This window comes from Penicillium argentinense (genome assembly GCF_028826775.1).
Source record: "Penicillium argentinense strain IBT 30761 chromosome Unknown utg000011l_segment0_segment0, whole genome shotgun sequence".
Taxonomy (NCBI): domain Eukaryota; kingdom Fungi; phylum Ascomycota; class Eurotiomycetes; order Eurotiales; family Aspergillaceae; genus Penicillium; species Penicillium argentinense.
In genome coordinates this window covers 2,942,177-2,967,988 of record NW_026622670.1, presented here as the reverse complement: position 1 = coordinate 2,967,988, position 25,812 = coordinate 2,942,177, and the positions used below count along the sequence as shown (strand labels likewise).

The 25,812-nt window shown below is 54.1% G+C and overlaps 11 protein-coding genes across 11 annotated transcripts; 7 read left to right on the top strand and 4 right to left on the bottom strand.

The window, feature by feature from the left end:
- Nucleotides 1-251: 251 nt before the first annotated feature.
- Nucleotides 252-569, top strand: N7532_012125 (uncharacterized protein; the record flags this gene model as incomplete). Its single annotated transcript, XM_056624616.1, has 1 exon — nt 252-569. The coding sequence occupies one exon, from the start codon at nt 252-254 to the stop codon at nt 567-569; it is 318 nt and encodes a 105-aa protein (XP_056469604.1).
- A 191-nt stretch (nt 570-760) lies between these two features.
- On the top strand, nt 761-2,657 carry N7532_012124 (MFS transporter; the record flags this gene model as incomplete). The annotated part of the gene is made up of 2 exons (XM_056624615.1): nt 761-1,123; nt 1,182-2,657. 2 exons carry the CDS (start codon nt 761-763, stop codon nt 2,655-2,657), a joined length of 1,839 nt encoding a protein of 612 aa, XP_056469603.1.
- A 575-nt stretch (nt 2,658-3,232) lies between these two features.
- N7532_012123 (putative 3-hydroxyacyl-CoA dehydrogenase) lies at nt 3,233-4,500 on the bottom strand (the record flags this gene model as incomplete). Its single annotated transcript, XM_056624614.1, has 3 exons — nt 3,233-3,919; nt 3,997-4,313; nt 4,437-4,500. 3 exons carry the CDS (start codon nt 4,498-4,500, stop codon nt 3,233-3,235), a joined length of 1,068 nt encoding a protein of 355 aa, XP_056469602.1.
- Nucleotides 4,501-4,715: 215 nt separating this feature from the next.
- N7532_012122 (uncharacterized protein) lies at nt 4,716-5,721 on the top strand (the record flags this gene model as incomplete). Its single annotated transcript, XM_056624613.1, has 3 exons — nt 4,716-4,910; nt 5,190-5,477; nt 5,530-5,721. The coding sequence occupies 3 exons, from the start codon at nt 4,716-4,718 to the stop codon at nt 5,719-5,721; spliced, it is 675 nt and encodes a 224-aa protein (XP_056469601.1).
- Nucleotides 5,722-5,989: 268 nt separating this feature from the next.
- N7532_012121 (uncharacterized protein) lies at nt 5,990-8,938 on the bottom strand (the record flags this gene model as incomplete). The annotated part of the gene is made up of 4 exons (XM_056624612.1): nt 5,990-6,954; nt 7,014-8,222; nt 8,276-8,771; nt 8,837-8,938. 4 exons carry the CDS (start codon nt 8,936-8,938, stop codon nt 5,990-5,992), a joined length of 2,772 nt encoding a protein of 923 aa, XP_056469600.1.
- Nucleotides 8,939-11,010: 2,072 nt separating this feature from the next.
- Nucleotides 11,011-13,654, top strand: N7532_012120 (transcription factor domain-containing protein; the record flags this gene model as incomplete). The annotated part of the gene is made up of 9 exons (XM_056624611.1): nt 11,011-11,069; nt 11,119-11,247; nt 11,330-11,598; nt 11,657-12,165; nt 12,232-12,356; nt 12,417-12,492; nt 12,548-12,632; nt 12,695-13,066; nt 13,176-13,654. 9 exons carry the CDS (start codon nt 11,011-11,013, stop codon nt 13,652-13,654), a joined length of 2,103 nt encoding a protein of 700 aa, XP_056469599.1.
- Nucleotides 13,655-14,228: 574 nt separating this feature from the next.
- N7532_012119 (5-oxoprolinase) lies at nt 14,229-18,155 on the top strand (the record flags this gene model as incomplete). Its single annotated transcript, XM_056624610.1, has 2 exons — nt 14,229-16,748; nt 16,824-18,155. The coding sequence occupies 2 exons, from the start codon at nt 14,229-14,231 to the stop codon at nt 18,153-18,155; spliced, it is 3,852 nt and encodes a 1,283-aa protein (XP_056469598.1).
- A 302-nt stretch (nt 18,156-18,457) lies between these two features.
- N7532_012118 (putative 5'-nucleotidase) lies at nt 18,458-20,677 on the bottom strand (the record flags this gene model as incomplete). The annotated part of the gene is made up of 5 exons (XM_056624609.1): nt 18,458-19,156; nt 19,201-19,978; nt 20,041-20,234; nt 20,284-20,494; nt 20,574-20,677. 5 exons carry the CDS (start codon nt 20,675-20,677, stop codon nt 18,458-18,460), a joined length of 1,986 nt encoding a protein of 661 aa, XP_056469597.1.
- Nucleotides 20,678-21,009: 332 nt separating this feature from the next.
- On the bottom strand, nt 21,010-23,023 carry N7532_012117 (uncharacterized protein; the record flags this gene model as incomplete). The annotated part of the gene is given in 3 exon segments (XM_056624608.1): nt 21,010-21,425; nt 21,440-22,866; nt 22,917-23,023. 3 exon segments carry the CDS (start codon nt 23,021-23,023, stop codon nt 21,010-21,012), a joined length of 1,950 nt encoding a protein of 649 aa, XP_056469596.1.
- Nucleotides 23,024-24,474: 1,451 nt separating this feature from the next.
- On the top strand, nt 24,475-24,894 carry N7532_012116 (uncharacterized protein; the record flags this gene model as incomplete). The annotated part of the gene is made up of 2 exons (XM_056624607.1): nt 24,475-24,648; nt 24,844-24,894. 2 exons carry the CDS (start codon nt 24,475-24,477, stop codon nt 24,892-24,894), a joined length of 225 nt encoding a protein of 74 aa, XP_056469595.1.
- Nucleotides 24,895-25,032: 138 nt separating this feature from the next.
- N7532_012115 (uncharacterized protein) lies at nt 25,033-25,441 on the top strand (the record flags this gene model as incomplete). The annotated part of the gene is made up of 2 exons (XM_056624606.1): nt 25,033-25,091; nt 25,267-25,441. The coding sequence occupies 2 exons, from the start codon at nt 25,033-25,035 to the stop codon at nt 25,439-25,441; spliced, it is 234 nt and encodes a 77-aa protein (XP_056469594.1).
- Nucleotides 25,442-25,812: the final 371 nt, after the last annotated feature.

Sequence of the window (25,812 nt, the reverse complement as noted above, 5' to 3'; positions counted from 1 at the left end):
AAAGAATATTCCTCCTTTTATCCTTCTGGAGCGAGTATTATTCAGATCAGTCTGCTGATTAGTTAGTTAAGGTACTAGCGCCAGCGACGTTACTATTATTAATCGGCGAGTGCCGAGGTTGTCTGTCAGTCCCGCCGGGTGGAGATGGCCCGACGCGATCGAGATCAAATTTTCTTTGCAAACCTCGGCACATCGACCACTTTGCGCAACGGGGGGAGTCCAAGAGCAAGAGCCCCGGCCTATCAGGGGCCATGAAGCTGCAGCTGCCGAGCCCGATGCAGTCGTGGAAGTCGGCCCGATTCAACCTGTCCAGCATCTTCGGCATGCCTGCTCGCTCATCCATCGACGTGGGTTGGCCTCGAGAAATGGCCATGTCCTGTGCCAAACACGCCCAATCGGTACATTGCGCATGCGAGGCGCGAGCCCTGTGCGAATGGACCCCGGAGTCACCGATTGTCCATGGCCGAGCCTTTGTTGAGGAGGCTCCTCGTCACCCAGGCCGTCTCTATCGCGGTGGGTCCGAAAATATCAATGTCCCGAAGCAGCAAGTCCTCCGGGGCGGCTGTTGAATAATCGTACAACAAAACCCAGCGTGGCCCCCCGTCCAGCATGTTTCGATGCAAATTAGTTTCATCTGCTCGGTCACACAGGCTGTGTTCAGCTTGTCCTGTGGAATCCCCCCGTCTGACACGACTCTCGCCAACGCCATCGCCGCGGACGACCACAGCGTATACATCGATTACCATCAGCACACTCCAAGATGGCGGAAACACCGTCCCTCGAGGGCACCCGACCCTCAGGACTTCCAAATAAGATCCCCTTCTGGCGATTAGTGGCCGAACCAGGCGTGGTCACGCAGGAAGTCGTCGACCACGACTATGCAGGCTCCGGCACCGAAGACGATCCCTATGTGGTGCAATGGATGCCCCGCGATTTTCGCAATCCGCTGCAGTTGTCCAACCGGATGAAGTGGTCGGTGACTCTTGTTGCGGCCTTGGAGACCCTCGTCGTTGCCCTGGTGTCGTCCGCCTATACTGGCGGGATCGTCCAGATTGAGGAACAGTTCTTGGTCAATACGGAGATTGCCACCTTGGGTGTCTCGCTCTACGTTCTTGGTTTTGCAGTAAGTCGGCCTACTCTATCAAACCGAGTGTTGGATATCATGCTGACATGGCACATAGTTGGGCCCGCTTATCTGGGCTCCCATGAGTGAGCTTTTCGGTCGTCAGGTCGTTTTTATTGGTACCTACTGCGGGTTGACCATCTTTTGCGCCGCCTGTACAGGAGCCAAGAACATCGAATCCTTGATTGTCTTCCGTTTTCTGGCCGGCTGCTTCGGCTCGTCACCCTTTACCAACTCCGGCGGTGTTATCGCCGACATGTTCGCGGCGCGCGAGCGCGGTCTGGCTTTGTCGGCCTTTGCCCTGGCCCCCTTCCTGGGACCTGTCATTGGCCCCATCGTCGGGGGGTTCTTGGGTATGAATGAAGGCTGGAAGTGGGTGATGGGCCTGCTGACCATCCTCTGCGGTGCGATGTGGTTCTGTGGCGCTGCCTTCAAGCCGGAGACCTATGCCCCCGTCTTGCTGCGCCAGCGGGCAAAGACTCTGACCAAGCTAACTGGAAAGCTATATGTGAGCAAACTGGATATCGACCAAGGTCGCCCGGATCTGAAAGAGGCCCTGAAGACCTCGCTATCCCGTCCCTTTATCCTCCTTTTCCGGGAGCCTATTGTTCTGCTCCTCTCGATCTACCTTGCGATCATTTACGGTACCCTCTATATGCTGTTCGGCGCATTCCCTATCGTCTACGAGATTCACCGCGGCTGGAATCAGGGCGTCTCTGCCCTGGCTTTCCTCGGTGTTATGATTGGCATGCTCGCTGCGATTGCCTACTCCATCCCAGAGAACACCCGCTATGGAAAGCTTCTGGAAAAGAACGGGGGCTACTCGCCTCCGGAGACCCGTCTTCCGCCATGCATGATCGCATCGCTTGCCTTGCCGATTGGTCTTTTCTGGTTTGCCTGGACGAACTCGCCCTCCATCCACTGGATGGCTAGTATCGCGGCCGGCGTTCCGTTCGGTTTTGGCATGGTCTTGGTCTTCCTCAGTGTTTTCAACTATCTGATCGACGCCTATACTATCTTCGCTGCGAGCGTGTTGGCTGCGAACTCCTTGCTGCGCTCGATGTTTGGCTTTGCGTTCCCCTTGTTCACCACTTACATGTACGAGAATCTGGGCATCCACTGGGCATCCACGGTGCCCGCTTTCCTCGCCCTGGCCTGTGTGCCATTCCCGTTCATTTTGTACAAGAAGGGCCTGTCGATTCGCAAGTACTGCAAGTATTCCGCGCAGTCGGAGGCGTTCGTTCAAAGTTTGCTGCAAGGCACGGAGAAGCCTGCCCTGGAGACGACTGAGGCCGAGGAGCCCAGGTCACCAGAACGGCAAGAAACGGATGTGACCGGAGTGTCATCTTCGGGGTCATCGACCGCTGATGAGGAAGAGTCCCCCCAAGTTCACAAAGTCCACACTACGGATGCCCACTCGGTACATCGCACTCTGTCGCGGGTTGCAACGCACCGTTCGGAGATGCGCGTCCCCGCCTACGAAGGCAATCCGCTTGACATTGATCGGATACACACCCGCGAGTCATTCAAATAAATGGGGTTGGGGAGCTTCCGGCGTTTGGAGAGGGAAAAAGTTGATGTGCTACGTATTTCATTTGCATGTCTGGTGTTTTTGTATGGGCCAGATCCCTATTCTCAACTATTCTGCATAGCTATTTAGTTTTCTCATCAAAGATAATTTAATGTTCTACACTCTCAGCTCCGATAAGATAAAAAAGTCTTTTGGTGACCTTTCCGTCGTATGGTAGTGTTGTAATTAATGTTTTCGAATCTGACATCACAACCCACGCCAGTTGCCGTGGGCGATCAACTGAGGAGCCTTCTATGTACTCAAGGCAGCCACGTATTGTCTATAGCGGTATCAACCTCATACATGGTCTTGCAGGTCATACTGCAATTGACGAGTCGAGAAAGAATAAAACGATGTTATCGGAGTGATTCGATACCTATATAGTATAGTGTATACCACGGATTTCCCTTTAATGCAGTAATATTCGTCATATCAGGATTACTGGTCCCTAAGATCTGGCATTGAAGTGTTCGCGACCAGCACGATCCAAATTTGTGGGTATCAAAACAGAAAGTAAGAATCAAAACGAGACGGCTCATCTAGTGCACACCATGGGTGATGCTGTTAGAGGCTCCATTGGTCACCCCGTATATCTGCATCTTATTGACGTGATCTTGGATACCGCCGAGCTTGTCAAGAGGGACACCCGGGGGCACGCCATTGGAGATGCTGCTCTTCTTGCGCGGGAGGGCGGTCCAAATAGCACCATCGTCCAGGAACAGCTGTCCTGCGGCCAGGGTCTTGGACGACTGCTCACCAAGCCATTGGGCTTCGAGTCGGTCGATGTTGTCCTCAATCTCCCATGAACGGCCGCCCTCGACAACCATAGAAGTACCGTTGAGGGACGAATCGGCCAGCATGCTGGTGGCCACGGTGGACACCTCGCGAGGAGTGTTGGTAGGCAGGTCTGCCAGCTTCCACTGATCTTCGATCTTGCGGATCGCCTCGGTCTCAGTCATCCAGGGGCAGATCGTGTTGATGCGAAGATAGTGCTTATAAGGAGACGAAACGTAGCCGCGCAGGGAGCGCATGAGACCGATTACTCCGTGCTTGGAGGATTGGTAGACAAAGAGGGAGGGACTGTCCTTGAATCCCGAGACACACGAGAAGAGCAAAATGGAGCGATCGACGTTGGGGCCGCGGTTGTGGCGCAGGTAGACGGAGGCGATGCGCGAGACGTACATCGATCCGAGGAGATTGACATCCAGGACTTTGTGGGTGGGAGTCTTTAAGAGAGAACCAATTAGTTACTTTGTTCAAAACGGTTTACGGGCACATGGATATGCGCCACCGATTGGCTTACCTCGCGAACTGTCTCCAGCGTCAGTCCGAAATCAAACCAGTTGCCGATCTCTACGATACCTGCCGCAGAGACGACATGATCGATGCGCTTAAATTTGTTGAAGGCGAAGTCAAAGAGGGCCAGCACCGATTGGTAGTTGGTGACATCAGTCGTCTGGAAGACCACGCGTGGAGGCTGGCCCTCCTCTGGCTGGAACTGTTCCTGGTACTTGCGCTGTAGGCGCTCACCGGCGATATTGTCGAGGTCGCCAACGCAGACATTGGCGCCGCTCTCAAGACATTGCTGGACCAGGCTGGCCCCAATGCCGTTGGCACCGCCTAAAAGATACAGCTGTCAGTCGCGAATACTAGTGGTTACCTAGGCAGCAAGATAGATGCGGGTTGCTACTACATCGTAGTGGCAGTCGCAATTGCGGACCCCCGTGGGGAATCGGAACATACCGGTGATGAGAACAACCTTCTCACGAAGGGACTGGGAGGAGATCTGGGGGATGTACTGCGACATTAGGGGTGGAGAACGAAGTGGGTCGTGACGGGGCGAGCGATCTGTTGATACAAGTCGAGATGGGAGGTTGTGACTGTATTTGCAAGCAGCAAAACTGAGGGGATAAGGCGAACGACAATGCGGGAAGTCCTGGGGGTCTTTATATGGCATCGCTTTCTGGGCAAGCGAAAATGCCTCGCAATCATCAATTGCCCAGAACCGGTAAGCGACACGGAATGGCATCATGGCCGGTACCTCGAACCGGATATTTCGCCAGTGCCGGTGGAGCAGAAGAGTGCGGTAGCTCAGCCGACTTGGGAAACATTGTCTCCATCGAGTCGCTGAGGGCAAATCAAGGGCAGCAGAGGCATTCCAAGTCGCGCAAACGGACCCGCCTTCAACCACCGATCGGCAGCGAACGATGCGGGGGGGTGCCATGACGGCGCGATGCAGCCCACCACGTCTATTACCACTCTGGTGAAGTCGCGAGTCTCCGATCAGGCGCAGTAACTATCCCGGTGACCGCACGGGCGAAGACGGCGGGATTGAGTTGCGGCGCGTGCAAGTGGTGCAGAAGGGAAGTATCGAGAGCCTTTCCGGCTAGTACATAGCAGGTCATGGCCCATCCGCACATCCATATGAAGTGACTGCAGGAGAGTGTAGGGTAAGGTTGATCAACCCGTGGTCTCTCACACCCTGGCACCATTCAGGGCCAGCTATTGGCGCCACGCTCGGATGGCTGTCCTCCGGCTGCGGCAGACGAGCAGCATGAGGCCGCTAAAGGCCCGCTGCAACGCTCGAGCACCCGAACCGCCGACGGGCTCAGCCTCGACGACCAGGGGGGCTTGGACGAATCCAACATCATTGTCTGTGCGTGGCTCGAGAAAGAAGGTATTCCGGGCGGAGCAGAAGAGGGACAGATGCGGGAGGAGACGAGGTGGTTTCGGCGGGCGGTCATGTCATCAAGGGGGGAGGTTCGCGGGAGAGCAGAGGACCCCGTCTGTCTACTCTACAATATCAATGTACATACTGTACATACTGGTGCATTAGTGTACGACTACAGACAGGATCGCGTACATCGAGTCCACTTCTCCACGATCCTCGCAGATCCCCCAGACACTCAGGGAAACACTGGAGACGGTGGAGACAGGGAACGGCATGGGCGTCAAGAGTCGAGGAAAAGAAAAGAATCCATTGTATTTCCATATGCTCTGGGCTATTAAAACCGATGCTGCGCAGTGAAGATCATTCCCCCAAGAATCATACAGGCGGTGACCACCGCGCAACGGGGCCTCGCGGGCTGAGGGAGTGGCAAACCCCCGGCCGTCCGCCACGATCGAGGCCCTGAACTAACGTTCAAAACAAAAACATCCAATCACCAAATACCCGGTGAGTCATCCCATTCTATAGCACAAGACACCCACCCCGAAAACCCCCTTAAGACGTGAAGAATCGGCCCGATCAAGGGCGATGGTATGTACAGCAGCGGTCGCAGGCCTAAGAGGCGGGCTTAGCGGCGGGAGACGCAGCAGAGAATGCCCGACTTGCCCAGGAACCAGAGCGAGCCGATGAAACGGAACAGGGACAGACCCGCCGTCGTCCACAGAATGGCCGAGAAGTAGTTGGAGGTCCGCACCGTGGAGGTGTTGGTCAAGCAGAACCGGTCGATGCCGGTGGCCGTAATGCACAGCACGACAACCAGGTTGCTGAAGATCCAGAGCAGCACCAGGTTGGTTCGGAAGGCCTTGTACGAGTCGTTCATGTCCTTTTCTTCGTGTTCCTCGGGCTCCACAAACGGCGCCAGCGCCCGCTTGACTGTCGCCTCGAACTGGCTGTCGATATCGGCCTGTGGCTTGTCCACTTCCTCAATGAAGTTCGACTTGCCGTCGTCCTTGGCCGTCTTGGCCTCCGGCAGCGCCTCACTCTTGTCCGATCCCTTGGTACCCCACGACACGTCGTGCCAGTTGCAGAAGGCGTAGACCATGAGAATGTTGATCGAGCACGTCATACCGCCGAAGTAGGCCCACGATGAGGTGAACATGTGCCAGGGGTCCATGTACAAGAAACTGGCCACGAAGTACACACCGTAGGTCGACACCAAGGCGATCAGAACAATACCGGCACCACTGGAACTGAAGAAGGACTTGAGGAACACGCCGACACCCTTGCTCATATCGAAATCCAGGGTACCTCCCGTGAAGGCGTTCTTCACAAGGTAGAATGACAAGACGAGGATGTAGCATTGAACAATCGAGAAGTAGATGAAGGAGAGTGTGTAGGCGAGACGGGAACCTTTGGGTCGATTACCCAGCGCCAGAATAAACTGGAGCATCAGGAAGAACACATAGCCATATTTCAGGAAGTTATTAACGATGGGCGAAGCGTCATTACCGAAAGGCCAGCCTTTGTTTTTATTCGCCGCACTTGGTGTTCCCACCAAATCCATGATGACCGATGTTGTAAGCCAGAACGAAGCTAAGAGGTGATTAGTAGCATATTCTCAGTTAAAGAGGAGATGCAAGGGCGACACATACCGAGAGAAAACCAGGTCATAACCAGACCAGCACAGTTATAGATCATTTGAATGTGAAGGAAGAAGAGACGGATAATGTTATGGCCAGACTTGTAGATACGGCCAAAGTGCATAATGGCATACAAACTGGCAGCGAATGAACCGTTCAACCAGCGACGACGTTGACTGATGAATTCCGCAGAACCTTCGGGCACATCAGTCTCACCCTTAGACGCCTTGACATAGGTCAAATGCCACTTGAAACCAGCCTTGGCCACCAGCTCGAAACAGAGGATACGATCCTCGGCAAGGAACATGTTCTTCTTGAAAATGTTCATGCCCTCAATACCCTTCTTGCCAAGTTGTTTCGAAAGGGTGTGGTCACCGTGGAAGTACTGCTCAAGGGGCCGGCCCATAATTGCACGATACCGGTAGGCCGAGAAGGCACCAGGTAACACACTGACGTACCCGAAGGCACTCTCCAGAGGTTTATCAAGAATATTGGAGATCTTGTACTCGAAGTTCTGAGCAGCAACCAGCGGGTTCATCAGGTTCTTCCAGCCCTTACCCAACATGGCATGGATCTCACCACAAGATCCGCCCAGGTTTTTGTCGTTGTAGAATGACTCCCAGAGGGCCAAGAGGGATTTCTTGCCAGGCTTAGTACCCGCGTCAATCAGGATAACCACCTCAGGGTTCAGTATACGGCAAAAACCATTGAAGAGCCAGCGGTGGGAGTTGATCTTCTTGCTGTTCTTTTGCTTCAGGCAGAAAATCATTTGCACCGGCGGGAGGTTAGTTGATTCATTGCCCTGTGGCCGAATCAACTGTTGGTTGGAGGTGACCGATAGCTGAGTAGTGTACTCGAAGATATGGGCAAGTGTTTCGCGGCCGTCAACAGATCGTTTCATGATACCATCTTGATAGATGCCAACGGTGGCGAGCATATCGAGGGTGTTCTTATCGCAAGGGTCGATACCATCAAAAACCAGGGAGCACACAATCTTCTGCCACGCGGGGCCTCCCTTGTTCCAGAACTCCGACTTTTTGAGGTTGACAATATCACGAATATTCTGCATGACACCGTGCAGCGTGCGTGCCGTCAGAACCTTGTCCTCGTTGTAATAGGTGATGGCAATCAGAAGCTCGGTGTGTCGGTTGTACATGGCAGGGCGCAGGTTGTAACCGTTTCGCAAGGTGAACTCGTCGGGGTCACAAGTCGCAGCAGTATCTGGTCGTTCGTGAGTTACAAGCTTCAACACCAAGGGCGATCGCAATACATACAACGCAGGTGCGAAAACTCTTCCGGGAATCCCTCTTCCGATTCGCGATATTCCCGCTGAATCGCATTTTGGATGGCACTGGGCACAGGGTAATCCACACTCAGCACAGAGCCCTGCACGAGTTTAATCTTACGGGTTGCATAGCGGCGCAAACCCGATGCAGGCGCATTGCGCTGCTGCCAGGCATCTGAAGGGGTCTCCGATGCGGGCGTCGAAACACCCGAGCGACGATGCAGGCCCATGTTGGGGTCCTGTCCACCAGCGAAGATCGCGGGGCCAGTATCTTGAAGGGAGTACCGTGTCATTCCATCATTCATCGAGTCGGACACGCTCAGAGGGCCGGGGCTCGCGGCGTGATGACGCTGTTGGTAGGGGTTGGGACTGGTCGACATCCCGCGTTGTGGGTAGAAGCCGGTATTAGCTTCCTCCCCGTGGCCGAGGAAAGGCATGGCGGCATCAGAGTGCTGTGCCTCGGGGTGGCTGTAGGCGTCCTCATACTGTTCAAGATTGTCTCTATCAGCATATCTGTTGCACCCTGGAGGACCAGAGGATTGTCACTTACCGGAGGCGCGGTGGAAGAAAAGTCACTCTCACTCCGCCCGTGGAAGGGCGACTCATATGGTGAATGGGGTTCATGAGGGGAGGTCGGCATGGGGGGACCCATTGTGCTCAGCTCCCCAGGAGTTGGGAGGGGTGCTCTTCAGGGACAATCGAGGGATGTCAAGGAAGTCTTTTGGGCGAAAGGGAGACTCAAAGAGAGAGAGAGAGAGCTCGCCGTGTTGTATGCTTCAACCGACAGGCAAGCGGAAGTAGAGAAAGGCAGCGTAACGAAAGAAAGAGAAGGGGAAAAAAAAATGAGTTGCTGGGGCCAGCGCTAGAACATCCAGGGAGAATAATGCCAGATCTCCTGGACACAGCCGGTAGCCTCGCGAAGATCGGGCGATCCGTCTGAAAAGTGGGCTGTAAGTCTTCCAAGGCGCGAGGCGGATGAGCGACAGGCGTTGCAACAGAAGGCGGCTTCTACCTCAGGGTAGAAAGGTAGGAAAGAAGGTTGTCGCGGCTAAGAATAGGGACGCGGATTCTTTTCTGGAAGCACTGTAGGGCCAGGCCGCACCAGCATAGCCAGGAAAGATATTTTTGGTTCAGATTTTCATAGGCGGCGATGCACAGGGAGGGTGGAGGCACTGGCAGCGCCTGTCGTTCGTCATCCGCACTCTGGCGACCCCACCGGGGCCCGCGTCCGAGACACGCTCTGCACCGTTGTTCCCCTGCGCCAGGACCAGCTCCTTTGCCACAGGCTGAGTCGTGGCCCAAGAATAGCGCCGATGGCCCTGTACCGCGGGCGCGAGTTGGACTCCGAGGCCCCGAGCGAGCCGACGCTGTCATGACTCGTTGGCGATGAGGAAGATGGGCGGGTCACGATGCAACGCGTATGCACATTGGCTTGAGAGGCTGGCGGGACCCATCGGAAGGTCCAATGTAATCCTCGCGGTGCCCTGGTGCTATCCCTTTCTCCAGGGGAACGCATCTCCGGGAGGTTTGTTCTCGGATCAAACCGATCGTCTTCCCTCCATTGTGCCAACTGCTTTGTTCATGATGTTCTTTCCGTATCTTCAACGGCAGGCTGCAACGCCTCTCCAAGCTAAAACCCACAGCCGCGGGCTGAGGAGCCGAAAATTGCCGGAGGATGACGACAATGGCGGAGGGCAACGATCGGCCGTGCCCAGGGGGCGCATTTTAATATGGTGGCCCACATGTGATCCACTGTGCGTGGAATGAAGCCGAGCCATTGGGCTGGGGGAGGGCTGGGAAGAGCCGCCTCGTGGGTGTGAGAGTAAGCAGGATGAAGGCGCGAAAAGAGATGGACCAGGGTCTATGCTCGTGAGGGTAAAAGCCTGAGTCTGACCAGACCGTGACGGCATGGGATGGAAGTAATATAGAAAAAGCCATCTCAATTCGGAGACTGAATTTCACAGATGATGGGAACCGAAACGCGCGGTATCATACCATGCGATCAGGTGACTTTCCTCCCTCGCGACCCATCTCAGTGCCTTTCGCTCGAGATATATATATATCATCTTTACCGATCTAGATGTATACACAGTGTTATTCCTAAACACGGGGCCATCCGAACCACTATTACACACTGTAGTACATGGCTTTATGTAGGAGCGTTTCGAATCTACGTCAATCGTGCTCTGTAAAAACCAGGTGTGGTTTTTGCGCAAGGCATGATTCGGACTGTAAGTGTTCCTAGTCTTCAGAGAGCTCGGGGCTTCACAATTGATCCTACCACGACACCACAGTGCCCAACAAACTTGCGATACACAAGCATCATACCGACAACACATTCAATCGCTACGCGCTACAATATTGTACCTGTTTCGTCGTAAACCTGGCATGGGTTCCGCATGGGACGAATGGCTCACCCATGCCGAGGTCGATATCATAGACCTATTAAGATACTAAGCCAGGCCAGACTTGGCCGACGAAGATGCTTCGTTGAAACTTATTGCATATTGACAGAATCCGAATTTCCCTTTTAGATAGGTACCGGTACCCCTGGGGAAGGTTTGAACCGTTCCAAGTGATGGATGGAACCCCGTCGGACCGAAGATAAGCCCGTGGGGAGCGATAAGCCGCCCCGCCTTTCCCCAACCTCCAACTGGGAAGTTACCGCCGGGTTGACCTCACACTCTTCACCTCGACTACTTGGCCGTTGAGCATGTGCTTGCGATGGTCCATGGAAAAGGTGCACGACGCGTGGACCGCAACGCCCAGCGGTCGATGGTAGCGTACGTGCCTTTCTGATCGGGAATGCAAGATCGACGCTGATCCATGCAGGTGCAATCGATGTCGCAGCCGCAAGACTCGCTGCGCGGGCAATCCGCCGCTCCCTTGCGCGGCATGTGTGGACGTGGGCCAGATGTGCGTGTATTCAGAGGCGGAGAAGCGTGTTTCCATTACAGAGAGGTCAGTAATGCGACTGCAACCACCACCACGATGACTACCACCGTCGGGAATGTCAGGAATGCTGGATACTCACACGTTGCAGTTACTTTCGCCAATTACAGTCACAAGCCCGGACACCCCGTCCCCCATCCGCGGCTACGAATGCCAGTCCAAGTTCCGATAGTCCAATTGTCCCGAATTTTTCCAATGCGCCCCGAGATCCCGAGATCGGGAACGAGTCCAACCGTCCGACCCCATCCAGTGTGCCGTCCACCGTGGGCCGATATCCCGAAAGCGAGGTACCCCTGGAGCGGGATGACTGGTGGTATAAGGGGACCGATAATTTGTTTTTGAATCGATTGGGAGAACACCGTATGTGCTCTGCGGATTGCGATCTTGGGTACCCTGGCTCCTTTCTGACAGAGACTAGACTTCGTGGGCGCATCGTCAACCACCCATCTGGCGAAACGCCTCAACCCGGACTCGTCGAACCTCGCGTGGGATGTGCGTCCTCTCTATGATGACCCTTCATCGCTGAGGCGCCCCGTGGCGGGCGCACTGCCACAGCTTCCACCCTTCGAGTTTGCGAAGCGCCTCTTCTGGGTACAGTATGCATACATTGGTACCATTTTTTCCTTGATCCACCCGAGGGAATTTGAAGAACGACTGGACTTCGTATACCACCAGCCCCCGGATTTCTCGCACCGGGAAACATGCCTCGTGTATTGTCAGGCGTTGCTCGTAATTGCCTTCGGCTTGATGTATTCGGTCAACCAATGGTCGGGCGATGACGGGCCACCGGGCTTCAAGTACTTCAAACACGCCTTGCGGTTCCTTCCGGACATTCACGAGGAGGGCTCCATCTTCTTCGTCGAGGTCCTTTGCTATGTTGCATACTACATGCAAAATCTCAACCGGCGAGATGCCGCCTTTCTCTACGTAGGTTGAGTTGAAAATTTGCCCGTCGCTCTCCTGAGGATAGAAAAGGCAGCTAATTTGCACTAGATAGGACTTGCTCTTCGCATGGCCATTTCGCTGGGACTTCACCAGGAAGTATCCGATCCGGGTATAAGCGCGACGGACCGCAATCGCCGCCGGCGGGCCTGGTGGTCGGTTTATAGCTTGGACCGGTAGGTAGTCCTCCTCGAAGACGTGTGGAGCTCTGTCTCATTCCTTGTCATGATGTATAGGATATTATCAGTCAAATCCGGCAACCCAATTACGATTCACGATGAAGATATTGGCATCACTTGGCCAGCTGCACTGGCAAGTCATATTCATAAGAAATTGTCATGCACAAGACAACTAACCCGTATCATAGGATGGCTCTACTTCAGACCCTTGGCCTGGAACTGTCTTGACTCACTATACCCAACTTTCCAGGATCTTGGGGCGGATAGGCGAAGGTAGATAAATTCGAAAATCCCCTCATTGTTTCTTCTTGGTTCGTGCACTGACACATGGGCAGAGATCTACCGAAAAAAACCGCGATCCGGGTCCAATCTTATCATGTCAGTACAGAGTATCACAAACGACCTCTCTGGCTGGTTGCGGCAGGTACCTGATCGTCTCCGAATCGATTTCACCACTCTCGATACTCATATCAACCGAGAGTCGGTGTCGATTAACCTGCACTTTTATTCGTGCGTAAACATGACTGCGCGCCCGCTGGTGTTTTACGTCATTCAGCGAAGGCTAGACGCAGGAATTCTCGGTTCGTCTGCCGAAGACTGGAAGGAAGGCCTGGCGCCCAATACGGTTGCGGTGATCGATAGCTGTATCACGGCTGCTCGTGCGACTACTATGATTATGGATGCGGCTGCAAAACAAAACCTTATTGGTGAGTGATCAGAGTTTAGTGACTTAAGACTACTAGTAGAGCTGGAGTTCTCTTCGCTCCCTCAATTCCTCTCGGGTCTCATTGTGAAGCTAATATTGTAATCTCACAGCGACCTATGGTTATCTAGACGGTGAATACATTTTCTCCGCCGCGCTACTCCTCGTGATGGTGAATGCTGCATTCCCCCACCTTGAAACAAATGCTCGGTCGATGGAAACTGCGCTCAACCTTTTGCGCAGTATGGCTGATCGCGGGAATACGTATCTTGGCTCGCGCCACTCTCTCCTCCTCGAACTACGAGCAGCCATAGGACCCAAGCCCGTGGTAAACGATGTTCCTGGCTCAAGCGCTGTAATGGATGCCCCCGCAACTACTAATAGTGGACAGGCTACTGGGACTGCCATGCCTGAACCCGAGCTTCAACCTTCAGTAATAGCCGAAGAATGGCAACCCTCCGACCTTCCGTCGTTCCAGGATATCTCATTCCAGTTCGACCTCAATGATGATCCAGCACTGTGGGAGGGGGCGTTGAACCAGATCGACATTGACATGGATACTGACTGGATCGAAAACACCTTGAAGCGATAAATGTATCATAAGAACAACTTAAAACTGTATACCTATCAATCATTTTTAATCATGGATATCAAATATACTAATATGATATACCCCAGTAACTGTCTCATAATTGGACCATGCATCCAATCATATCATGTAAACATCTGAAATGTTTCTTCAGGCAATTCAGGCAACCGACATATCTATCAAATCGAAACTGCCCCTCCACGCCCCGCAGGAGCATCAAGCACCGCATCCTCAATCCTTTCTGCCATTTGATCTTCCTTTGGTTGAACAGTATTTCCACTTACCCGAAAGATTAGTGTTGCTTCTCGAAACTGAATTATTTCCCCCGTCAATAGATAGCTAATCTCTCTCGCACCCAACGACAAACGTTCTCCTCATCGGCCGGTCGATCTCGGCCCGACGCCCCCGATGTGGTCACGTGTCGGCCCGATGACCATACACGCCAATGGTGAAATCCGGGGGACTTCTTAGAGAGACTGTCCCAGGGTGGTTGGTATATTAGAAGGCGTGCCCCGCCTGGAGCTTGTCCCATAATCCATCACCATACCTCATATCACTTCCCCAGCACCCTCCCAAGATGGCTGACTCCGGGAAGATCACCATCTCCATCGACCGCGGGGGAACCTTTACCGATGTCCACGCTATTGTGCCTGGTCATTCAGATATTATCCTGAAGCTCCTCTCGGTCGACCCCGCACATTATCAAGATGCCCCAACCGAGGGTATCCGCCAGATTCTCGAGCTCGCGACCGGTGAGCCTCATCCTCGTGGGCGACCACTGAAGCTCGACCGTATTGGATGCCTTCGCATGGGCACCACAGTGGCCACCAATGCCTTGCTGGAGCGCAAAGGAGCGCGTTCAGCCCTGTTCACCACTAAGGGCTTCCGTGATCTGCTCAAAATTGGTGACCAGTCCCGCCCTGCTATCTTCGACCTGACCATGGCACGCCCTGGAGTGCTCCCAGAGGAAGTCGTGGAAGTCAACGAGCGAGTGGTTCCGTGCCACCCTGCAGCAGATAGCGATTGTTTCTCGGGCGCTCGCGTGGTAGAGGGCATCACCGGCGAGAAGTTCCGTGTTGTGCAAGAATTGGACCTTGCCCACGTGCGATCGGAGCTGCAGCGCCTGAAGGAAGCAGGCTACCAATCACTCTCAGTGGCACTTGTGCATTCATTCGCCTACCCTGATCACGAACGCCAAATTGGAGAGATCGCTGAACAAATGGGGTTCTCGGTCACACTGTCGTCCAAGCTCCAGCCGATGATCAAGATTGTCCCTCGCGGCATGTCGGCGGCTGCCGATGCCTACCTGACTCCCGTCATCAAGACATATATCGACTCAATTTCATCGAGCTTTGAAGGTGGACTGGAAAAAGAACAGGATTGCCGGTTCGAATTCATGCAGTCAGATGGCGGTTTGGTCGACTTCCGCAAATTCAGTGGCCTGAAGGCCATTCTGTCTGGCCCCGCAGCTGGTGTTGTTGGCTTTGCGGCTACAAGTTGGGACCCCGTTGAGAAGACACCAGTCATCGGCTTTGATATGGGAGGCACATCTACAGATGTGTCACGTTTTGATGGCCATTTGGAGCATGTCTTCGGCTCGAAGGTGGCTGGAGTCTTAATCCAATCCCCGCAACTCGATATCAACACGGTCGCTGCTGGTGGTGGTTCGATTCTCACCTGGCGCAATGGTCTCTTCTATGTTGGCCCCGAATCTGCCAGCGCCCATCCTGGCCCAGCTTGCTACCGAAAAGGTGGTCCGTTGACCGTGACCGACGCGAACCTGTTTTTGGGTCGATTGCTTCCCGAGTACTTTCCTCACATCTTTGGACCCAACGAAGACCAACCCCTCGACACCGAAATCACAGCACAGAAGTTCCACGACTTGACTCACAAGATCAATGTTGAGCGTCGTCACCATTTCCAGCCAGAGTACACCCCAGAGGAGGTTGCGCTTGGGTTTCTTAAGGTCGCTGACGAGTCGATGGCCCGGCCGATCCGCAATCTTACCGAAGCTCGTGGCTTCGAGACTGCTTCCCACCACCTGGCATGCTTTGGTGGTGCTGGTGGTCAGCATGCCTGTTCTGTGGCTGACTCACTGGGGATCTCTCGCATCATTGTCCACAAGTATTCTTCGATCCTGTCAGCGTATGGCCTAGCCCTAGCCGAGGTGGTGAAAGAATCCCAAGAGCCAGTGTCCACCGACTACCTGTCTTCTCACGCAGACCTACTTCAACGCTTTGATAACATGGCTTCTGTTGCCACCAGCGAGATGCAATCACAAGGATTCCCTTCCAGCCAAGTGCGCCACGAACAGTACCTGAACATGCGGTATGAAGGCTCCGACACCAGTCTCATGATCCTGCGGCCTGAGAACTCGTCAGATTTCATGGCAGAATTCCGTGAGCGTCATCGTCGCGAATTTAATTTCAACTCTGAACGTCCGGTCCTCGTCGACGACATTCGTGTACGCACAATTGCTTCGTCCAAAGTCCGCACGGAGCGAAGCCCCTTGGTACAACTGAAGGACACTACCATCCACGATGTGAAAACGGCCCCGGCAAACACGACAACTGCCTATTTTGATGGCTACTCGAAACGCGTGGACACGCCAGTTTACCTGCTTGATCAGCTAGAGAAGGGATCCCGAGTGGCTGGTCCTGCTGTGATCATCGACAAAACCCAGACAATTGTCGTTGTTCCCAATGCAGTGGCAAACCTCCTTGAGACCTGTATTGTCATTGACCTACAAGATAAACTAGCTGTCCCTGTCTCTGAGACCCAGGTCTCCTCAGAGATTGACCCCATCCGACTCAGTATCTTTGGTCATCGATTCATGTCTATTGCCGAGCAGATGGGCCGGACTTTGCAGAAGACGTCTGTTTCGACTAACATCAAGGAGCGCTTGGATTTCTCTTGTGCCCTATTTTCTCCCGACGGAGGACTTGTTGCAAACGCTCCGCATGTCCCGGTCCACCTGGGATCTATGCAGTTTGCCGTCCGCTACCAGCACGAAAAATGGCTGGGCAATCTGAAGGATGGCGATGTGCTTGTAGCCAACCATCCTACTTGTGGCGGAACTCACCTTCCTGACATCACTGTGAGTCGCTATTTCCAATTGGGCCAACCTGCGATACCACTGGTATCACGGTATCAGTGCTAACGTCTAGAATAGGTCATTACCCCTGTCTTTGACCGACCGGGGGGAACCGAAATCATGTTCTATGTTGCCTCGCGTGGTCACCACGCCGATATTGGTGGAATTCTCCCAGGATCGATGCCGCCCAAGTCTACTGAGCTGTGGCAAGAGGGTGCTGCCATTGAAGGTGACAAGATTGTCAGTAATGGTATCTTGGACGAGGCGCGTCTCATTGAATTGCTGGTCACCAAACCGGCCCAGTACCCCGGTTGTTCCGGCGCGCGCTGCATCAGTGACAATCTGTCCGATCTCAAGGCTCAGATTGCGGCCAACACTCGCGGTATAAGTCTGATCCAAACACTCTTTACCGAGTATGGAGTAGAGACTGTTCAGAAATATATGTACGCCATCCAAGCGACCGCTGAAACCGCTGTGCGCAATCTCCTCAAGGGACTATGTCAAAAGTTCGGTGGTCAACCCTTAGAGGCAGTTGACTACATGGACGACGGTACCCCTATTCGCCTGAAGGTTACCATCGATGGAAACGATGGCTCAGCAGTCTTCGACTTTGCGGGCACCGGACCAGAAGTGTATGGCAGTTGGAATGCGCCCATCGCGATCACACACTCGGCTATTATTTACTGCTTGCGCTGTATGATCAACGCCGATGTTCCGTTGAACCAAGGCTGCCTGGCTCCTATCGATATTCAGGTCCCCTCTCCCAGCATTCTGTCCCCCACCAAGACGGCTGCCGTGGTCGGTGGCAATGTGGTCACCTCACAACGCATCACAGATGTTGTCTTCAAGGCCTTCCAAGCTTGCGCGGCCTCTCAAGGCTGCTGCAACAATCTGACCTTCGGCACTGATCCCAAAGTTGATCCCGACACTGGGGCTGTGATCAAGTCTGGCTTCGGGTACTACGAGACCATTGCTGGCGGCAGTGGTGCCGGGCCAACCTGGAAAGGTGAATCTGGCATTCATGTTCATATGACCAACACCCGTATCACCGACCCTGAGATCCTTGAGAAGCGCTATCCAACATTGCTCCGTCAATTCACTCTGCGCGAGGGATCTGGTGGCCAAGGCAAGAATCCTGGAGGCGAGGGTGTGATCCGAGACATCGAGTTCCTTGCACCGATCCAATGCTCGATCCTTTCCGAGCGGCGTGTGCATCGGCCTTATGGCCTGGAAGGTGGCGGGGATGCACAGACTGGTCTGAACCAGTGGATCACCAAGGATGCTGAGACCGGCCAGGAGCGTCGCATCAATATTGGTGGCAAGAACACGGTCTCCATGAAGACACATGACAGAATCCTCATCATGACTGCCGGTGGCGGTGGTTGGGGTGCAGTAGAGGCAGCAGCATAAAATTGTTCGATAGAGAACGACATGTGATAGTATGAAACATATTTATATGAGCTAGAGCGTTTGGACGATTACGAGACTAAAAGAAAATAATCCGAAAAATGATATTCCCACTTAGAGTACTGACCTGTCTATGCAATGTGTTCTCCCTGAAATCACCAGTCTTTGGAATGCGAGTCAGCTCGTCGTGAGCTCACGAACGCCGGCGCAGTGCGGATGCAATGATAACCAGTTCAAACCGAAAGTAAGTACAAGGAAGATGACAAGACATGAAAGAATCAAGAAGGGATCGCCAGATGTCATGATTACTCTACTACAATGCGGCCCTCTAGTCGGGGAGAGATGCCAGAAGTCCATGAAGGCGTGAACTCACCCTCCCCGTCCATGGTGCTGAGATTATTTGGCTGTAGACCAGCGTGTCGCATCCATTTGCGCACCACACATCGAGCCAGACACAAACGATGATCCTCATCGGCCGAAGACCGGGCAGGCTGAGTGACATAGTTGGTTCGTGGCTGAGGAGAGGTTAGAATGTCGGGATCATCATCCGAATCAGAGTCCATCTCATCGCTATTTGTCCCATTGTCATTGCCTTTGATGGACACCGAAGTAGTGACAGTAGCCTCTTCTGCCTCTTCGGGAAAGCGCCCGTAGTAGTAAGAAAGCCGAGCTGTTCGCTGAAGAGGTGGCCGCGACATCAGGCGATGGGCGGGCGCCTTCTCGGAGACAGGAGATGCACCGGCGGAGGGCGGTTTTAACCAGCCCTCGCCATGCAGATTGCGATGCACCGAACCCCAGTGTCGATGAAGACTAGCGCTCCATCTCTGCCACTTGCCGAGAACCTTGAGGCTCATAAAATATTGTCGCAAGATTGTGCTGATCAAAACACCATTCTCTTCACACACGAGCTCCTCTACCTCACCCCCCTCGGATTTGACCAATAGGGAAGAGAACCCGTCTTTACCACGGCCCATATATCCGCGTGTCGCTACAACGTATTGCTTCTGAAGATCAATGGGGTTGCCACCGACGCGAGCAAAGGTGATACGGGATCCCCCGGGGCATCCAGCTTGTATCCAAACGAGATGTTTGACACCTGAGTGAAGCGGCCTTCCAGAGCAGGCAGCTGACTGACTCCATTCTCGAGCGCCTCAAGTAGTGCCTGGCCCCGCACCCGCAGCAGAACGACAGGGTCCTCGAAAGGAAAGCAATTAAGCAGGTCTTTCAATCGAAGAACACCCGGAGGATAGATCTGGTCGCCACGAATGGTCCCTCCCGCCATCATGGCACAGTCGGCAGCATAATAGAACCGCATCAAATCACAAACAAAGTTGCCCAAATTGGATTCTCTTTGGCGTACCGTTGAAAACCGACCGTCCAGAGGTGTCACAGTGTAGCCCACCGGCTTTTCCAACTTCGCTTTGAGGCTCGAGGTGAGCCGCTCTACGAGCCGGACTGTTTCGGGGTCTTCTGGTATCGAACGCACAACGTCTCTTCGTGTGATATTAAAGTCCCATCCTGACGTTCCGCCAGCTTTGCGAAAGCCTTCAATGTAGCTGAGTTGCTTGAAGTCGGTGCCTGACCGTAGTACATGGGTGCCATTTACAACGGCATGGGCGTAATAATGATCATGCCCACCCAAAATGATATCGACTAGCCCAGGAGGGAGATTCTGTGCCAATTTGTTGTCATTGGGTTCACGTTGATGTGAGACAACGATCACCAGCTCCGCTCCTTGCTCTCGCAGTCGTGGTGCCAATTGCTTGGCAGTTTCAGATGCGGATTTGTAGATCAAATCAGGTGGAAGGGAATTGATCGTTCCAAGCCTGAGGCCGAGTCAGTATAAGCGTGGTTTTTGACGGAGGGGAATCTTATCACAGTGGCTTACCATTCTCTCTCCCCAAGCCCGATCACGCCGACCTTAATCCCGTTCGATGAGGTCAGCATGCAGGTTTTCCCACAATTGGCGATGGGCACGTCCTCTCCAAGCGCGGGGTCTAGGACATTGGCCAATAGCCACGGAAAGTGACATTGGCCGGCCAGATGTCGAAACTGCGCCACGCCAAAGTCGAGATCATGATTCTGACCAGATCAGCAGATACTCTTAGACTAACATCCAACTCGTACTTACCCCAACACATGCCACGTCGGTTCCCACCTTGTTGAGAAATGGCACCATGTGCCTTCCTTTGGTGACTGTACTTTCGAGACTGGGGTTGAAGGCATCGCCAGAGAAGAAGGTGAGGGCGTCAGGCTGCCCGGCAAACCTCGGATCGGTGCGGTAATAGTTCATAAGGGATTGGAACCGGGGTACGCCCCCGATGGGCTCGGCAGATCCAGGTCTGGACACAATGTATTAGCCCATTGCCTTTAAGTTGTTTTGGTCCCTGAGGAAGCCGACGAGAGTTGGACCATTCATACTCGACGTGATACACATCATTGTAGTGGATCAGCCGCAGATCCGGGGCGCCATTATGATCCGAGGCATATGTGACGGAGAGACCGTCGGATTCGAGGATTGACATGGAATGATCGACAAGGGGCTTACAACCTATGAGCAATGGGTGGAGCAGACGGAGGAGAGGTGAAAGAGAGAAGGTGGGCTGTTTACGAGGGGAAGACGGGCCCCGCGGTGAATCTGGGGAACCACCACTGGTGCCTGGTGGCCTTGGTGCCTTTATGCCTGAGGCTTGTAAAATGTGCCTGAGAAAAGTGGTGTTGAATTTGAGATGAGTCCAACGATACTAGAAACAAAGATGCTTGATAGAACGCCCGGCGCCATGCAGTGAGGTATCCTAAACAAATGGAAAGGGATGTACAATCATGAAAAGAAAATACAATAAAAGAACGAGCCTTGTCACAGCTTCTGTTCCGTCACTGTCCAACGGCGTCTCGCAGATGCCTCGCGGTCCTCCAGTGAGGGTGCGCTGCCCCAAAGGCCACGCTGGGAACTTGTCCGTTTGGGCAACTGTTTTGTCCAGGTCGGTTTGCTAGCACTGGTCTCAGCAGGCTCTTCCTTTGAGGTCGAGTTGTGGCTAGAGGGCCGAGGGTCACCAAAGTTTGGCACCAGGTCGTCCGCATCGTCGCCTTTGTTGATGGATGGCGAGGCCGAGCCCCAGAGACCAGATGGACCCCGGGGAAGAGTTGATGAACGCGGGGTCATTGACCAGGTGCGAGGACTAGTTCCTGGCCCTGGGACATTCGCTGCAAGTCCCGGCGAAGACGCAGCGCCAGTTGCAGTCACGATTGGCTTCGGGCGCATCGCAAAAGTGCCTTGAACCATTGACGGGCGAGAGCCGAGGCGATTGCGATAGGTGGGGACCGCAGCCGCAGCCCGCGCAGGGGGGCCGAGGGAGACGAGAGGGAAGTGAGCTTGGAGGGGTTCACCCCCGCGCGTAGATGATCAGTCGACGCCACCAGCTGCAGTGCATACTCCTGGGCCACAGGCCGATCCTCGTGACGACCAGGTGGGGCCTTGCCCTCCGAATTGGGCGTGGTGCTTTTGAGCCGGTCTTGTCGAACAGCCATGGTCAGCGACGCCGTGTTGATGTCGAGTAGCACTGGATGGCCAGCGAGCGAGCTAATCAAGGCATTGCAGTCAGCTCCGTGGGTGATGATAATGACGACGGTCTGAGCATTGCTGTTTTTGCGGGCGAAGCCATGAGACATGGCCCTGGACAGATCCACGGGGGAGTTTTTCGGCTGGCGGTACCAGTCCACCATCTTCCGGAACCCGCCATGAACTCGCTCGTGCATGCTGCTCCATTCTTCGCCATACTCGCCACCTGTGCCCCAGTATGGCGCCCGGAGACTATCCCACATGTAATCGATCTTTGTACAAGCGTCCCGCGCATGAGCCACGTAACCCGCTGGAATGGGATCCGAGGTCGAAATGGCATAGCTGGGTGTCGGAGGTACATAGGCAGAGTCCGCGATCGACGGGAGGTCGGTATACAATCGACCCGGACGTTTGGGGCCACCGTTCGGTTGGGTAGGGCGCTGAAGAGATTCGCTGTTCGATCGTTGCCGTGGTGCAGATTGCCCCGCAGCGGCTGCAGACCCTTGCGACTGCAGGCGGCGGTTCTCCTCCTCGTCCTCCTCGTTGGGGGTTGTGGGGTGGGACTGGCTACCCCAGCCGCCTGGGAAGTGACCCGACAGGGCCCTGGTACCTTCGCGGGGTGTGAAAATGATCTCGCCGCGACGGAGCAGCTCAGCCTTGGCCAAGGCAACCATTCGATCCGCGGCCGGAGGTGGTGTAATCTGGTCAAAATAGTCGGGTGACAGCCATTCGCCTAAAAACGCGTCGACGCGGAGAAGAGTCCGGGGATCCGAAGCAGTGGTTTCGATCATGGGGAGAGGCGCAGCGCTCAGATCGTCTGGCGTTTCCGCGCCCGAACGAAACTGGTTGATGCCCGCGCTGATTGCGACGGAGGTCTGAAGACATCGGAGATAAGGGGAGGTATGAATGACCACGTTGTACCGGTCGAAAAGGTCCGAGTCTGCCTGAAGCTGCGTTGGAGGGTCCGATTCGGGCGACCGGCCGTTTTGGTTTTCTGGGCCGGTTCCTGTGTACTCAGAAGCCTGTAACAGACTAGCTATGCGCACTCCGAGAGCGCGAGACTGCAGCCAGCCGCCATAGGACAGCGGAGGGTCGTAGGGGGTTGGGGAGGTCAAGTGCCAGTCCTTGTCGGCGGCATCGAGGCGTGCTCCATGTCTGCACCTGTTAGTTTCGCCGATGCACCATTCAGCTCATCCACAACATACCTAGCAATGAAGACAATGGGTGGGGATTCCGCGGTCGATGAATGGGAAAGAGGTGGGGGTGGAGTGAGGCAGAGAGGAGAAAGCTTGGGAAAGGCTGCCTCGCCCATCTTGAAAAGGTAAGGTAATCGTAGGCAAATAGCCAGAAGGTCAGATACGCCAGAAGTGCATGCCAGGCACGCAGCGGTGAAGCCGCAAAGTCGAGGAAGCTTGGAAGGTCGAAGTTCGAGGTTCGTAGCTGGAAAAAAAGACGCGGCATGTGATGGTGCTTAGCTAAGGGTACCCCCTCGCGCCGGCCTGCAGATGTACTAGTCCGCGCATCGAGGTGCGGCTAGTGATTCCCATTTACCACTATATGAGTAGTCTCCTCGATAAGTGAATTGATTTCTAGTGCTATCCGATGGGACCCTTGACACCCACTTGAAGTAATGAGTAGTCGAGGTCCAGACTTGTCATCGGGTTATTCTGGGGGAGAAAGCAAGCTTTTTCACTTGGGATGACGTGGGGCCTGCCCGGCTAAATGCGATACTCTATTCCGCCTGATTTACTATTTATGCGCCGTGGACGGCGTACCTGCAGATATTACTGGCGTGCTGTCCAAGATGAGCAGAGGAGCCATATTTCCCGATAGTAGTAAGAGTGATCGCGATGTAGACAGCGAACAGACCTTGTTCCTTCAAATTATTCCATATCCAAAACAGATTCCGCGTTGAGGTCCAAATTCACGAATCGTCGCTTCCGACGGCTCGGCGTCCGACGGGAGTTGGCGACGGCTCCACCAGTCGGATCAGATAAATCCCTCCCCCGTTTATATTTCGACGACACAACGTTCCTCAGGGAATACGTTTTTCGACTGAGACATATCCTATGTCATCTGATTGAGAAGCACCAGCCTAGGGTATGGAGCAGGGCATTCCCCAGAGGCCGTCGACGGGCAATCCCAATGCCGATCATTCGGTTGATCTACAGAAGCCACCCATGAGACGTGCCAGTGAGCCGGAAGCGCTACTACGCTTGGAAATCTCGCAGTCGCAAATCGCACCGCCCGAATTGCTCCCCAAGGAGGTACTTTTCGTGAGTGTTGTATGTATAGCCCAGTTCATGACCCAAGCCGGCCTGTGTATGTCCATCGCTCCCGTTCATATCATCGGCCGCAGCTTCAACACCACCAACCCTACTGCACTGAGCTGGTTTGCCGCAGCATGCAGTCTGAGCGTGGGGACATTCATTCTGGTGGCAGGGCGGCTCGGAGACGTCTATGGCCATCGACGCTTGTTTGTCATTGGATTCAGCTGGTTCAGCCTCTGGTCTTTGTTAGGCGGGTTGAGTGTTTGGTCCAACCAGATATTTTTTGACTGCTGTCGGGCTCTCCAGGGCATCGGGCCGGCAACCCCCCCTCCCCAATGGCATCGTTATTTTGGGCCGGACGTATCCTCCCGGCCTGCGCAAGAAAAATGGTCTTTAGCTTGTTTGGTGCCACGGCTCCCGGGGTTTCATCGTTGGCGGGGTATTCTCTTCTATTTTCGCTGAATTGGTCTGGTGGCCATGGGGCTATTGGATAATGGCCATTGCATGCGCGGCGCTGGCCATTCTGGGATATCTCGTCATTCCGACTTCTCCGCAGCCCAAGATTGACGATGCCCTTGGTTTCTGGCAACGATTGGACCTGCTTGGGGCCTCCACCGGTGTGACCGGACTGATCCTGATCAATTTCACCTGGAACCAAGCTGCACTGGTAGGCTAGCAGAAACCATATACCTACGTCCTTCTGACGGTCGGGTTACTCGTCCTCGGTATGTTCGTATTCGTGGAGCGCAGAGCGACGTGTCCGCTACCGAAATCGGTTTTCACTGGTGATCTAGCGTGGGTTCTTGGGTGTATTGCGGCTGGGTGGTCGAGCTTTGGAATCATTATCTACTATTTCTATCAGTTTATGGAGGTGATCAAGGGAGACTCTCTCCTTCTCGCCACAGCCAAGTAGACTGGCGCGGTCGCCTCGGGAGCTGTCGCAGCCATCGTCACCGGGTTTCTGCTGGGCTGCCTCCCACCGAGCGTCATCATGTTCTGTGCTATGGTTTTTTTTTTCACTGCCGGTTTATCAATATTTGCCACTGTTCCCATGGACCAGACATATTGGGCTCAGGCCTTTGTCGTCAGCCTGATCACCTCCTGGGGAATGTATGTATGCTCAGGTGGTATCTAATATATCTCATCATGCGCTAACCCAGGTGTTCATAGGGATACGTCTTTCCCATCCGGGACTCTGATCCTCAGCAACACTATGCATCGCCATCATCAAGGGTTGGCTGCCTCACTCGTGGTTACGACAGTCAAACTATTCCATCTCCCTCAGCCTCGGATTTGCAGGCACAGTGGAAACACATGTCAATGACGCAGGCCGCAATGTGCTGCGTGGGTACCGCGGTGCACTCTATATGGGAATAGGTCTAGCTGGAATAGGCCTTATCGTGTCTATCTGCTTCATGCTCATGAGTTGGAGGCGCTACCACGCGGAGCAGCAACGCTGACAACCGGATAGAGTATGTCTGTATACACTGTACTGCTACACTCATCCAAACCTTCACATATCTTGGTCCAAACACTTGTGAACAGAGAATATAGATATACATTCAAGCTGATACGGTATTGCGAAGTGCTCCGTCTCATACAATGATGTGATTTCCAGAAAGTCACTAGTCGTGCTTGCGATCGATCCCTAGCCATGCGAATCAAGGGGCATGGACGCGAGTGGAACATGTATGTCATTGGGTATGAAGTGACACACATCCCACATTCCATTGACATCATTGTAAACCAAAAAGGCAACAAAGAATTTTCCGGACTGGTTCCACGCACCTTGATGAGGTTATTTTCCGAGTTCAGGAGGCAGAGAACAATC